Source organism: Ascidiella aspersa, chromosome 8 (genome assembly GCF_963924565.1).
Source record: "Ascidiella aspersa chromosome 8, kaAscAspe10.2, whole genome shotgun sequence".
NCBI classification, from domain to species: Eukaryota; Metazoa; Chordata; class Ascidiacea; order Phlebobranchia; family Ascidiidae; genus Ascidiella; species Ascidiella aspersa.
This window is the reverse complement of record NC_139454.1, coordinates 3,088,973-3,104,194: the sequence shown is the minus strand read 5'-3', so window position 1 is coordinate 3,104,194 and position 15,222 is coordinate 3,088,973. Positions and strand designations below refer to the sequence as shown.

Sequence of the window (15,222 nt, the reverse complement as noted above, 5' to 3'; positions counted from 1 at the left end):
TGCCTTGTATGTTGTGTTATATTTTTTTACAAATTATATCTACATTTGCCATACAGTTTATCAATATAATCCTAACAGTTGGAACACAATACACGTCTGTTCTCAATAATTTTAATAAAAATACTGAAGCCGTAATTTTAAAGCAAAAATTAATTTTATCAAATATTATGTCATTAAACCTAACCTGAATGCACACTTTGCAACAACAAAAAAGGAACATGTTTTTTTTTAGCAAGTTTTTATTGCTCTAAATTACGCGATGTAAGGCACACAGTGGAGCGAACAGTTTTCTGTACCAAGAATAAAGCGAAAATTCCACAAAAAAAAAAAACTTTTGCAATTCCAGAGCACTGGGGCTCGTTCGTCGCAACAGAACAACGATAAAATACTAAGCGAAATAATAAAATAACGGTGCGAAATTAAGGCGCAAAAACTTGGAAAGAGAAGCGCTAAAATGACAGGAAGCAGCTGGAATCATTGAAAGCAGCGTCGCTGGAAATGCGAAACTGCAGAAAAGCAAATTAGCAACGGTTTGAATAGATTTCCGCACGCGAAAATTAAATAGATTTCCGCACAAAAAACTGTTTAGCTACAAAAATCACCAACTCTTAGCACCTGTTCTTGATTTCGACTGACAAATGTAAAAGCACACTTTTAGTAAAAAAGCAAACTAAATATGGTAAAAAAAATACACAAATGGAAGTTACTTGGTTTGCGATTAATGCTCGTCAAAAAATTGATTTCCTCATGGTAAAAAAAAAATTTTTTTCTTTTTTGTCGAAAAATTAATTTCCGCCAACCCAAGAGACTTCAGTTTTGCAAACGACGCTCGCCAAAACGCAAAACGCGGTGAAACCGCCAGCGGCTTTAACCGCATCCCGGCGCTAAAAGTTCCTCAAAAGCAAACGCGGCTGTTTAGCGACCCCGCGCGGTCGATCGTTAGCCAGTCTAAAAGCCACTGGTGGGCACTGTAGGCGGTGGAACGTACATTGGTCGACCGGCGGCTGCTAAAGGTCCCGAAGTCTGGCGGACAAAGGACGGCAGCTGCTCTCGGCGGTGGAGGGTCGACGGTCGCTCGAAGCCATTGTTCCCGAAGGGGGCCGACGAGCTGCGGTGGGGTAACGAGGGGTAATGGTTCTTTGGCGGGGAATTCCCCTGAGACCTGGGCGGCGGCTGCTGTACAATGGTCTTTGCCGCGTGAGTGCCTCGGACCAGCAAACTGGGGTAGCGGTTCGGGGCGCCGGCGCTCTTCACCGGCGAGCCGCACGATCGCGTCACCGCGTCGCGACGCTGCTTTGTGACGTCACAGTTTGCGACGCGATTGCTGCTGATGACGTCACTGCGTTGCTGGACGTACGCGTGGAATCCAGGGTCGACGGCTTGTTGTCGCTGCTTCCTCCGCCCAGCAACTGCGAGATCAGGTTTGGGAAGAGTCCCGTATATTTGTTGCTGATGTTGGTCGGGTAGAGGTTGGTACAAGGCGAGTTTCTGCGATGTTGGGCCACCTATGGGTGTTGTTGGCTGCGAGCGGGTGTTTCGGCCGTTTGGGGTCATTTGGGGCTGGTGTTGGGGCTGCATCTGGGGCTGGTGTTGGGGCTGCATCTGGGGCTGGATGGAGTGGAACCGCTGGAAGGGAGGGATAAAGGCCGATGGGGCGCCCTCTGGTGAGTAGGAGGGCTCCGAGAGCATCCGCTTTCGTCTTCCTGAAGAGTTGCGCTGGAGGTTGAGTGAGTTGGGACGAGGGTTGCGAGGAGCAAGCATTTGAGACTGGAAAATAAGAAGATGGAGTTGATTAGTTGTCTTGATAAAACACGAAATTCTTTAATTTAAGGTCTTTTTATTAAATAATAAATGCTAATATATGTTTTTCGTTAATAATAAATTAAAGCGATAAAAAACAATAAATGAAGTCCCCAAAAGCCCTAAGTAAGTGTCACCATGTTTTTTAATAAAATAAAAAAATAAAGACACAAAACTTCAAAAAACACCAACCTGCTCCAAATCAGTCCTCAGCGAATTCCTAGGACTTTCTCCTTTCCCGCTATCATTGGAATCCAACCGTTGCCTGGCAACGCTGAGAGGACGCCGTCCCTGGGTCGGGATACCGGCGAACTCCATGTGGTTCAAGGTCATCTGAAAGTCACGGATTGCGCAATCGGACTCGCGCATGATTTCGTTGGTCTGATTCTGGGCTCTTTCGTTTCTCCGCCTCATCTTAGCGGATGCAGTCGGGAGGACTCCTGTCTCTGCTGCTCCCATGTGGCTGTCGTTGGAGGAGAGAGGAGAGTTTGATCCTCCGGATGATGACGCTTGGGAAGAGCGCTTGTCGATGACGATGCCTCCAGGATGAAGAGGGATGTTGGAGGAATCGGTGATGTGATGGTTGTGAGGCAACGTGCCGTCTGTCAATTTGAAAAGTTGGAGTTTAGGTTGTGGTCTTTGGGTTTGTAACAGTTTGGTTAAGGCTTTGTTGAAATATCAAGATTTTAATTTTAAGTCTAAAAAATAAAGATGCTGCATCTGAAGACGATAAATACTGAAATAATGCTAGTTTAAATTAGCGAAAGATCTTTAGAAGAGATGTTGTAATTGAGAGGTTTTTAAGAGTAATTTTTTAACCAAACTATTTTAGAAAATTCGCCATGATTATGGAGTAAACCGAATAATCTTTAACCTTTAGTTTAGTTTTATGTCCTTTTTGGTAATTTTCTGACAAAATTTCTATATTTCTCATTAGGCGCATCATATCACTTTTTCATCTTTACTAATCTTCCCACAATTTTTATTTATTTCAATCATCTAGCGAAGTAAACTTCCACCACTTACCGCTGAAAATGGTCACGGGCTCGTACGTCTCGTTGCTAAGGCTGAGAAGCGGTTGCTGGGACATGGGGCGCCTTCCAGTGGTGGAAAGCACGCTGTCCTTCCTCATGACTCGCGGAATGTTCTGGTTGGAGGACACACTGGTGGTGCTGTTCTGGCGGGAAGAAGCTCTTCTTTGCCTCTTTGCTTGCTCCTGGCGCATCTGAAGAGTCGGGGCCTCCGAGTAATTGTTCTGGGAGCGGGAAACCTCCACCGGGATATCAGACTTGTTGCTCAACTTGGGAGTCGGAGCAGGAGTGCTCTTCCTGTTGTTAGGACGACAGAACCAGTCCAAACATCCTCTGTAGGTCTGCTGCGCCTTTCTTCCCAGAGATCCGCGCTTGTCCTGGTCCATGTGCATCTGGATTTGCATCATTTGCTTCTTTTTGAAGAGGTCGTCGCTGCTCTCATCTTTCCTCCTGCACCGGAACATTAAGCACATCCCGAGGATCATTAGGAGGACAGTGAGAACAAACGTTCCGAGAACAGCGGCGATAAGGACTTTAAAATCGTACTGGGAGCCCGCTAATGCGAGTGTGTCTCCAACGGCAACAGGATCAACATCTTTGTCATCTTCGTCTTCTTTTTCTCCCGCAGGACCCACAGGAGTCGGACTGGTGCTTGTTTTATCCGCTCCTCCTTCTTCAGAAGAGATGAGGATTGAAGGATCAGACCAGGATGTTGGGATCTCGCAAGGAGGAAATGCAAGAGGAGTCCGGATGGCGTTGCCAAGATCCTGCTCCAGCCTCGGTTTGGGAGTGATGTAAGGGATACAAGAGGATCCATCCCATCCGCAGTAGGGATCAGCTGATCCGACACAAGAGCTGCAAAGAATAAAGGGAGTTAAGAATCATTTCGTAATCTTAGTAAATCCATGATTTAAAATCAATTCGACAATAAACTAGGGATCAAATGTTTGGAGGTTAGAGTTAGACGAAGTAAGAATACCAATGCCCATATAGAAGAAGGTAGCACAAAAAGCTTGATATTCTAACAACTTCATGGTTTGATGTTTTAAATATGGACCATAAAAGCATATAAAAATGTATGCGACGATTTTAAGGTTTAAATTCTTTCGTTTTCATTTTTTAATGTATAAGCTAGTAATAACAATCATACCCAAATAAATCGAAACATTTTCAATGGGCAACTGAAAACCTTTAACCATCCTGCAAAAAATTGTCATCACTTACAACAGTAACAACACTTACCTTTTGCATTGGTGCAAGTGGCACGTCCGCATGGGGGCGCTAACGGTGCAGTGGCGAAACGCGACGGTTACAGAATCAGATCCTGGGTCGAGCAAGATCTTGAGGACTTTACGGTCGTCAGCGCTCACTTTGCTTGCGTTTGGCGAACACCTGCGAATTGCAAAAGAAAGGGTTTAGGACTTTGCGTCGTTTACAGTTTAAGGAAAACCGACTTTATTGCAATAAAACAAGACTTTTTCTGTAGGAAAAGATAAACTACCTTTAAGATTGGCATTTTGCGGCGGATATTTCACAACTGTTGTTCTATTTCTTTGATGTTTTCAGGACATATTTTTTTCGGAACACTCTTGTATTCCAAAATTGACAATTCAACTCAAAAAGGCCAAATTATTTGAAAGATGATTGTTTTGTGGCGAGTATTTCAAACATATTTTGTTGATTTTTTCTTACTTTTTATTCTCAAAGCTTTCTCTACTAAAATTATTTACTTTTTGCCATACCAAAGAACAAAAACTATTTCAAACCAACGACACAATTTAGCACAATGCACGAAATTAAAACCAAAAAGCTTCTTAACTCACCGATTCTCGTCATAAACAAGTTGCTCGCTCAACAGCGCTCCCAGTGGCCACCTCTTGGACATCGGAGCCAGTCTCCGAACCACGGAACCGTCCTCTGATCCGACGTAGAAGACGGGGAGGTGCTCCGGACCGGCGAATGTGTCCACTGATGTAGTGGTGTACCTGGATCCGACATTTGTGAAGAGCAAAGTGCCCTGAGCCTGCAAAAGAAGATAATGGGAGTTTAGAGGACTGCGTTTTTCACTTTAGGAGACTGTTTTTACAGGCTTGATTATATAGGCTTGTAAAACGATTTCGTTAAGTCTAAGATTCAATTTGGCAATTTGGTGTTTAAAAGTTGAAAACAGGAGCTTGTATTTTCAATGTGTGGTCAAAAATGTCTAATCAAATGCCAATTAAAAATCTATTGTTTATCTAATTTGAAAATCTTTAAAATGCGCTTGAAATCCATCTTGTATATATAAGTCCAAATAATTCGTTTGCTTAGGGTTTAGTTGATTTGCTATGAGCGTTATTATTCCTATAAGAATTATTTCCAATAGTCTTCGACATTTTGCAAGAACGCAATTAAGTTTGCCAAAGCAACAACACACTTCAATTTATACCGTCGATTATTTAAAAAAAAGGACCTCTTAAAGCCATTACGCGGCAAACAAATTCACCCTAAACACCTCACAAAACGACTAAGGTTGATTACAAAGTTCTAATTTAAACTCAACCCCCGTGTTCACCTGCTTTTGCATTTGCGGGTTTGACTTAACGAACCGCAGCTCGGCATCGCTTGGTTTGTTGGTAGGACAAAAACCTGGACGCATCGAGGTGGAAGGCGGAACTGCGGACGAATCCGCGGACTCGGCTTGGAAAGGTCCCTGATGCGCCTCTCGGATCGCGTCCAAGGTAAAGGAACAGACCGCGGATCCGGGAAGAGAGTTTCTGGAGGAAGAAGTTAAATAAGAATATGAGTTTAAGTTGCACATAAAATCGAAAACAAAACGTTAATATTAACTTTATAAAGCAGCACTTAAAATACTGCCTTTGCACATCCACAAACTAAGCTCTAACGAGAATTTCGTGAGCAAGATTTTCCAAATCTCACCTTGGAGTAGTGAAGGTGGCGAAGACAGTCATCTGACCGTTAATCTCCTTCGCCTCGCTAACATCTCTCAGCTCGTTGAAGTAGAATCCATTGTAAGAACAGTTGAGGCGGCTCTTCACGAAGGTTGTCCACATTCGTTGGAGGACTCTCTCGCCTCCCTGGTCGTTCTTGCAGATCTGGAATTGGAAGGAGAATCGTTAGAAGATAAAATGAAACCTTGCGGTATGATGAGCGATTTTTGTTATACAGTTGGTTTACGAAAGAGTCTGGTTTAAGTAAGTGTCAGGATGCATGGGTGCTTTTGTCATCTAAACATGTTGCGAACGGTTTGTAGAAAGGAAAGTTTAAGAACACAAAGTGTCACTATATTATGCTAATAATGTTTTGTCTTATAGTTGGCTTACGAAAGATTCAAAAGGCTGTTTAAAACCTATTTTCTCAAAAACCTTTAATACCTTGATTTTAAATTCTGCAAAAAAAAATAATAAATCGGCCAATTATAATTAGTACTCTGATTTTAAGTATAACTAAAAGCGAATGAGATTATATGAATTTTACATTGAAAGTGAATACATTTAGCAGGAAACCAATCGATTGGTGTTCAACTGCTTGTTGTATTTGAGTAGGGCGTCGCAAGATTTGGGTTTCAGCTTTATTGCGGCTTCAACTGGGGGGGCATTGTCCGCCTGAGCTGTTAGAGCAATTAAACCGGGCAGTTAACGACGTTGCTTGGTTACCTCTGTTGTGTATTCAATGTAACAATGCTTTACGAGTGTTTTTCGGTTCAGACACGAGTTATTACCCACTTGGAGGATTTTTTTAGCGCTTGTGAGAAAGATGGTCGTTTTAAGCAAAAACAGTCAAATGATATTTACAGTAAGACGTGGAAATTCGTGTTTTCTAACGCAATGTTTTTTGTTTGTAAAAGTGTTTTAATTACACTGTGACATGCTGAGATAAAAAAAATCGATTTTTAGGTATTTTTAACAGCAAAATTACCGATTTTTTAGTGATATTTAACCGCGTCATTCTTAAACTTTATTCTCACGACCCGTAAAAACATCAATTTTCCTAAAATTTACGCGATAAGTTGATGGAAAGAAACCGCAGTAGTAATTTTACTAGATCACTTTGACTTACCTGACCAACTTGTGCCACTAGGCGGCGCTCTCCACCCGGAAGTGCTTGATGCTCATTGAAAAAGACGAAAACTCGGTCTTTATCCTCAGCCATTGCAACGAAACTCGGGTCTGAAAAATAAAAAATAAAACGTTAAACGTTTCAAATAGATCTTGAAAATCAATAAAGAACAACGTGATTGTAAACATTTGTTTGGTTTTAAAAGTTTTTTTTTTAACTTTAATGGAAAAATTAGAAACGTTTTTTGTAACAAACTTTAAAGAAAATTGTGGTTTGTTACAATTTAAACAACGTTTTTTTTTTCAATGTCAATAAAATGGTTTTAAAAATTAGGTTTTTTTTATCGAATCATTATTAATTTTTCAGTTTCATCGATTTTTCTAAGCATTGCATGTCTGTGATTGTAATATGCGCCAGTAGATTACATTTGTTTACAGAAATTGGAGCCCAGGAACAAATATAAACTTACCATTCATAGTTTCGGCCCCGTTAGGTGTTCTCAGAGGCGGGTTTTCCCCCATTGTGCGCGATATAACGGGGGATCCACCGGAAAATGCCTGGAAGGTTCCGGAATAAAGTGAATTGCCTGAAGGAAAAATAAACAAACAGTGTTAAATAAACTTCAAGGGTTTCAATTGGTCCCAGTTCGAGTTATTAATATACATTAAGCGACAGTACCCGAAAAACAAATAAATAACGAGCTTAGGTTAGAAAAAAAATAAATATTGCATTTGAGGTGAATTAACCGTGCAGCGGTGGTGTTGTTTTTTTGGTAATGGAAGAGTTGGGTAAATAAGCTGCAGACTCGACGCTAGCAAATTGACAGTGTTTATTTTGGCCGATACAAGCGAGCCGAAGCGAATCCTTTAGTTAAAACGTGCACGAAAATACAAGTTAGGCGTAACTACATAAGCAAGATTGGCCAAACAAAATCTTAGGAGCGCCGTAATTACGCTTAACCCTAAGCCGACCTTGTCAGATTTCCTCACATTAGTCGTGCGCGTCTTAATCTGTTATCGGGTATTTCTCGGCCTAAGGTGTCATTCGATTGCCGCGATTTCGGCGACGCTACAACATAAGGGAAGCAAACTTAAGTCGGAAAAGCGAATCAAACTGACAGGTCGACTCTAAATTTAGCCTCGTCTCAGCGGGAAGTCGGCTTATAATATCTATCGCGTTCACGCAGTGGGAAAATGACAATAACACGACCATGTCGAAGTATCTGCTTTTTCGGCGTAAAAGATAAATTGGTGCTGGTTAAAGGTTGGCCTTGACCGATATACGAAAGGGTAATTGCCGCAATTGTGTTTGCCTTGTTATTCGAAACCCCGAATTGCGATTTTAAACTTTAAATTGAGACGATTTGAAAACAAGTTTCGGAATTGCATCGATTTAAAATCGCAAACTGTGTCGATAATGGCTGAATGTTGTAGTTAGACGTAGAATGAATTTTAAAGTTCATATAGAAGTTGGTAACATTTGTGAATGTTGCGAATCGATGAAAAGATTTATTTGAATCGTTTACAAAACTCTACCTACATCTATATGTGATTTGATATGCATTTAAGGGTAAATTAAAACTAAAGACATTTGTTTCTTAAAACCTATTGAGAATAACCTTACAGAAAAATCGATGCAAACGCAGTTTGTGCGTTACCTTGTATGCAAATAAAAGCGCATTTGCTATAATGACAAGCGCGGCAAATCCACGTTAAATAACAACAGCAAACTCTACATTGACCAATTCCCTTTAGCACTGACCCAGTTATAAAGTACGAGACGGTCAGCGGGCAAACCACGGGCGGTGTGAGCCGTAAACTCACGTGGCCTGGGACAATGACACCCCATTGGGTTTACGGCTCTGGGCCGCCTCACAAAGTCACTTCAAACGCAGTACGCTCCTACTTTTAGCCTGTTTTAGTGCTATTTTTAAATCAGCTATTGGAAAAATAAGGTGAAATGATAGACTTATGAGGATCATAAAATGTAAACTTATTGCTTTAGAGCGGTAAATATGAAAATAAACTAGGCAAGAGAGTATAAAAACTGTTCAACAAAATGAAAAAGATCAATATAATAAAAAAATGGTTTAAAACTAAAAAAATAAACTGTTTTAAATCAAAAAATGATTGACTGAAAAAAAGTGTTGATAACAAAACCAAAATAAAACATTAAATTTAATCTTAAAAATATGGTCAACACAAACAATGGATTGAAGTCCTGTATACTCCGAAATCAGTTCTGGTGGGAAACTTGTCCCGGCAGTTCGGTTTATCTTTGCTCTCAGAGATAACGATCAAACAACGGTTTCAGGTCAAGTGCGTTGCAAGCTTAAGGGCTTGAGACAGACGAGCCAAAGTGCCGCTGTTTTGACTGAAGGCAAACTCTCGTGCGACTGGAGCCTATCGCAAGCCGACCGAGTAATCTTATTTCGGTTCAAGTGTTAAACCAATATAGGGCTACTTGTCGTTGTGCCTTGTCACTGTTATCAGGATCTGCCTTGTCTATTGTATACTGCAGTTTATTTTCGAAGGGTTTAATCTAGGCTTGAGATAGGCTGCTTGCAACCAACGTACTTGAGTTGAAGCTTGGTGTATTGGGGCCTGATAAACAAGAACCACGTCCGGCCCGTTTATGATAACGTTGCGCTATTAATGAGTTATTTAAACGTGTTAAAATCTCTGTTTTTATAACGATTTTGTGACACAAACAACCACGAAATACAAAACCTATTTAACGAAAAACTAAAATATTTTTTTTTGCCTAAAAACGGGATAATATTCTTTTTACAATATTTCTGTTACAAAGACCCACATGAAAATAGGAAAATATGCGGGGTACCTTGGAAAAGGGTATTGCCATATTTAAATCATTCTTGGCTAAACTTATATCGCCCTCTTGTTCTGAACAGCAAGTTATAGGCGAAGTTTCGAAATAGAAGATCCTGCTATATCGCAGTAATAGCTGAGAGGGGGAAACGTAATAATGACCGTTATTACGTTCACAATGGGCGATCGCGCGCGCCCCTCGATTTCTTAGCAGCGCGGCGAAATGATTCGAACGTGTCACGCGAAGCGGCCTTTATTACCAAACAATTGGAGTGAGTTTTAGGGGGAGGGGGCGGCTTTTCACGATTACACGCATCGCGTGGTGCGGTGTACGACTGTACACCTCCGTTTTAACGCGTTAACTTTCTGTCTAAGATTTAATAATTTTTTGATGACATACATTTAAAACTTTATTTTGTAGTCCAAATTTTGGGTCGACGTGGGGTATAATTGAGGAATTGAACGTGTTAAAAACAGAGTTTTAAGTATAAACTTGTAACGTCACTGCGAAACGATGTTTTTTGACCACTTTTTGTTAAAATGTATGTAACAGGTCTTTTTTTTTTAAATTGACGAATTTATGTCAAAAAAAAATATTGTCAAATTTAACGTCATAGAGAAAGGAACAACAAAAAATCCTTACTTAAATCCAAACAACTCATTTACCATCACCGAGCCTATTTCTAAAAAGCGATGTTAGACACCCATATATCAAAATTAAAAAAAGTATTCCGTCAAAATTCGTAACGGCGCTACAAATCGTCTTAAGAAAAATAACGGCCAAAAATTTATGGATGAAGCTTTGCTGATTTCAAGGCACGTCAGGTACAACGATCTTCGCGGCTCGTAAAGTCGTGGAGGGTTTGATGAATTGACCCAATAAACGCGTTATTTTGTAACGAGTGATGCCAGGTGCTAGTTATTGCTTCTGGGCAATTGAATCTTCGATGGACAGCCGACACTGTATCTAAGGTTAACGCGTGAGTAACTTGAGGTGAAAAGGTGTAAATACATTGTAAATCTTTCGTTTGAAAACGTTTTTGATTTTTTGTTGGCAAATCGGCTTAAGAAACGATCGCAAGTGTTAATATTTAACTTGTAAAACATAACTTATCTAAAACGGATTGTAGCTTCTATCTTTCAACTGTTTAGAAATTTACACGGTGACTAGAACTCGACAATTTGTGGTAAACTTATAAAACGATGCAAACTATTTAACGAATATTTAAAAAAAAGATTTATGACTAAAAACTTATATATTGTGACAAAGAAATTAAAAAATTTATTTTCCACGTTGCGTGAACTAGATATAGTTTTAGGTTGTAGAACATGGGTAAGGTCGCATACGTGACTTGAAACAGCGAGCATTTAAACTTTGAGACCTTAAAATGAACCACAAGCCGGTTAGGTTTGTATGCTTGTTAATGTGTAACCGTTGTACCGGGTAAACACACTCCTACAGTACAACCATAAACTGGTTGCGATCTCAAACAAACACGAAACAAATCAGACTTTAGCCTTGCTTGTAAGTTAACGTGTAACTGTGGCAGCAAGCAAGACAGTCTAAATCTAGAATAAACATGAAAGCTTATACAAAAAAAGGGAACACTTTGTAAACGTTTCGAATAAATCAAAAGGTAATGACTGAAGATTGTAGTTAATGAACATTAAAGTCCAAACAGAACTATGGTTAGCAATTTATAAACGCTTTGAATAATTCTTTATTTATTCTCAACATTTTGCTATAAGTTTGAAATTTAACAGTGCGCAAAATGCTTCCTTCGTCCGTATGGGCCTTGATATTCATTGTACTTCTAACTACAACCTCCAGCCATTATGTTCCAAAGTCTAAACCTCCATCGACTGTTACCAAAGTGGCTTTACTCTTAACCTGAAGTTGTGTGCGTAACGATTAAGCGACACAAGGCACGTACAACTCTGTGTTGTTCTGAAGCAGATTTATACGCACAAGATGTTGTTCTTAGCGTCACGTTGGCCACTTGTGCGGCGTGTTAAGGTCTTTTAGACTCGAACGCCTTTACAAACGAGTGTAGAGGTCTTGTGACGCTGCTTCCATACGCGATTTGATACTACACATTGGGTCGACTAGCAGAGTTTTAAAAGGCTTCAAAAAGCCTTTATATGGCCAAATTTTTCGCAGCTTTATTAAAAAATGCCTCTACCTTATATTTGTGGCTAATTTTACTCTTTTGCCATTTTCAATGACCGTTAACATACCGTTTACTTTTTAACCAACTCGTCCTCAAAGTATAAAAGCAGCTGCCAACCAAGTTTTAGAACGAATACTGAGTTTGCCACCGTGGAGGCGATTTGATTAAGTGATTTACCTGTAAAGAGGCTTGCACTAGGCTGGTTGGGCCCGAACGGACATCTTTGCTGTCCAGTGAAGTAACCGCTATCGGCGTGGACAAGAGTGACCACTCCATCTTCGTTTCTCACAGCCTGGTAAAATACATGGCAAAAAGTTGGTAAACTGATTTATAGTGAGGGGGCATGTCAAGCCTAGGCCTTTCTTGAAAATATTTGTGAAATTCTTAACATACAGAAAACAAGTGTTTGTTTGAACAAAAATCACAGTTAAAATCAAAAATATTTAAAACCAATATGGAAGTTTATTTTATTTAAAAACTGAAAAATATTAGGCTAATCATGACAAACTAGGGCTCGAAAAAAAAAATTATTGCGAAACACTTTACCTGGTACTTGGTGCAGTTTGGATTGAAGGAATCGGTGCCGCATACCAGAAACATGTTTCCCTGCTCGTCGAGAGCTTCAAACACACTGTTGAAGTTGTAGCAGAGCTCCTGTAAACAACACAGACATCTTTCGGTTTATGTTTTGCATTTATAAACTGCCGGGGCACTGCGGTAGAAGTACATAACCAGCAAATGCAGGTAACATGTACAAAGTTGTGTTCATTTGGATTATAAGGATGCTACAAGTCAAGGCTAACAACATGTTGTGTATTTTTAGAAAGACAGTATGTTATGCTTAACATTGAACCATAGCTGCTTTAAGCTTGTAAATGTCGTCTATTAACTTTCATTTTTTGTATGAGTTAGACCACTGCTACAACTCTATATTTAGAAAACAAAACACGATTCTTTTAAAGTAATCTCTGTTTAATTTAAACGTTTTCATGAAACACTCCGTATAAGGGTATAAATTTCATTCTTCAAAATACAGACACTTTTCTCATTAAACAGCAACTGTGTATTTGGCCGCAATAGCGACATTAATCCTCTGTTTATTTCGCAATTTCTCACACATTGCCATAAACAGGCGACTGCTAGCCGCGCAGAAAGCCGCAATCCTAATCCGGTGTTTAAATCTTGGGCCGGGACAGGATTAAAAGATCTCTGGCCCGCTAAGCAGGCTGCTAAGTCGGTAAGGCTGTTTGCCAGGTGTCTTTTGCCGTGTTTCTGTGTACCAGGTGCCCGTCAATCGGAGCAAACTTTATCAATTATATCTGGCTTGACAGTATAAAGCTCCAAAAAGGAAGAAAACATAATTATGTTGTTATCATCATATATGGCTCATTTGTTTGCGTTTTAAGGGTTGTTAATTTCTAAGGGTTACATTAATTTTTCAGATATGAATAAAATAAATTGCGTGAGAATTGCTGTTGAAAAAAAATGACCACTTGACAAAACAAATTAGGTTGCTTAATACAATTCCACAAATAATTAAGTTGATTAAATTTCAGCAACAAAGTAATAAGGCTAAATATAAAAACTTAACGAATTATATTTGGCCGAAGAGTTTAAGTCATAGTCGAAATCTATCAATAATTCAGGAAAAACATTGTTGTTGCGAAAGACAGCGGTTTCCAGAGCCGACTTAAACCTGCGTATATGTGTTTTGCCGTTAGCCCGAAGGTTTCTAAACCGCATCTGGGTTTATTGATTGCATTGGACCTGGCACGCACTAGACATGGGTTTTACAACTTCTCTTACGTGGCAGGATATTACTTTGCACTCGAATACTTGACCAACTACACATAGCACTTGGCTTTTGTCTGGCGCGCAATAACGAGTGTATGGCCAATCAATACTTTATTTCCGTTTGTCGTTGTTGTAAATGTTAACAGACAGCTGTAAGTGTTTTTAGGGGCTTCTCATCGATTCAGAATAACACATTTACGGCCAATTTCGAGCTCAAGTCCCTTTATTTTGCGCCCTTAATCGAACCCCGCAGTTTAATCGAGTGCTGGTGCTTCAGACTTGTAAAAACAATCGTGTAATTGTGACGTCACAGCCACGAGCGTCATTCAAATTTGCCAGGGTTTTACTTTATTACTTACGTCTGGTTGTCCCTTCATCATGCAAAGGTCACGGTTGTGCTTGTCCGATTTCCAAGTTACAACCTGCGAAAATAACAACACAGCAACGGTTAATTAATTGATATACTTGAAAAAACCCTATTTGTTTGGAAAAGGACTTTTATTGTGTTTAAAAAAATTATCTGTTAAAATAAATGTAATTGACAATATCTGTAAATTAAATTTGCTACTGCTAGAACGTTCATACCATGCTTAAAACCTAAGTTGTTTGTGCCAAATTGTCTTGGAATATTGTTGTTAGGTTGTACGTATACTCATAGCAATTTATTAGACTTATTCTTTAGGGGTCAAAAAGCAATATAGGGTGCAATTACAAGCGGTAAAGTGAGACAGCGTGACGTTTATTTACCGAGTCATGTTCCACATCTCCTTCTTTGAGAGAAGCGAATTTTTCCGGGTCCACGAGGTAAATGTTCTCTCTGCAACAAACAAAAACACAAACTTGCTAAAAAAAAATCACAAGAAAACCTTTTTCGAAAGTTCTTGTCAACAAACGAGAGAAAAGAGAAACGTCTTGATTGGCACTTAACCCGCGCCTCAAGTGAGCCCACGTAACAATCACCTTTGTTTGCTAACACTCGAGGGCCATTGTGACGCGTCTGCTCGGTCACAGATGGGCGGTTTGTGTGATTTCAGCCGTAATAAGTGCTCAAGGGGCTCGGGGTATTATGCTCTAGTGGGGGGCATAGATTTTTGTTATTTGCACATCGGTTTGTTAACAGTGCACCCTCACCCCCAAAAAAATTTGCAGTGATTTTTTTTATTAACCACATAGTTTTTTCGAAACTTTTGATCGTGAATCAACATTGACTAGGTAACTAGGGTTTTTTTAACCGTAAAAATAAAATATAGAAAATATCGCAAAACATGACTAGAAAAAAAATCATTGTAGGCTATTTTTAAAGACACCCATTTTTCAAGATTTTTTTTAATTTTTTTAGGTTCGCATATAATTTGTATTTTATTTTAAGTAAGGTTAAAAATAAACCTTGTAAAAAAGTCGCTTTAAGGAGCCCGTACATGTAAAACCACCTCCTTAGCGAATCGCGGGACTCAGCAGAGCAGATTCAGCTGTCCAAGACATGGCGAAGGAGGGGGGGGTGCGATAAAATTGATCGCGCGACTTTATATGACGTGATAA

At 39.7% G+C, this 15,222-nt stretch overlaps 1 protein-coding gene across 1 annotated transcript in view; it reads right to left on the bottom strand.

The window, feature by feature from the left end:
- Window positions 1–270: 270 nt before the first annotated feature.
- LOC146135171 (uncharacterized) overlaps window positions 271–15,222 on the bottom strand; it is a 28,329-nt gene continuing 13,377 nt past the window's right edge. Inside the window, exons 4-16 of the mRNA XM_083395228.1 lie at window positions 14,431–14,500; window positions 14,043–14,105; window positions 12,436–12,543; window positions 12,067–12,181; window positions 7,360–7,476; window positions 6,891–7,000; window positions 5,751–5,926; window positions 5,386–5,587; window positions 4,655–4,854; window positions 4,074–4,223; window positions 2,827–3,686; window positions 1,993–2,402; window positions 271–1,767 (exon numbers count right to left, since the gene is read on the bottom strand). Of these exons, the coding sequence (XP_083251354.1) occupies window positions 949–1,767; window positions 1,993–2,402; window positions 2,827–3,686; window positions 4,074–4,223; window positions 4,655–4,854; window positions 5,386–5,587; window positions 5,751–5,926; window positions 6,891–7,000; window positions 7,360–7,476; window positions 12,067–12,181; window positions 12,436–12,543; window positions 14,043–14,105; window positions 14,431–14,500 (3,400 nt within the window). The 3' untranslated portion in view covers window positions 271–948. The remainder of the gene's footprint in view (window positions 1,768–1,992; window positions 2,403–2,826; window positions 3,687–4,073; window positions 4,224–4,654; window positions 4,855–5,385; window positions 5,588–5,750; window positions 5,927–6,890; window positions 7,001–7,359; window positions 7,477–12,066; window positions 12,182–12,435; window positions 12,544–14,042; window positions 14,106–14,430; window positions 14,501–15,222) is intronic.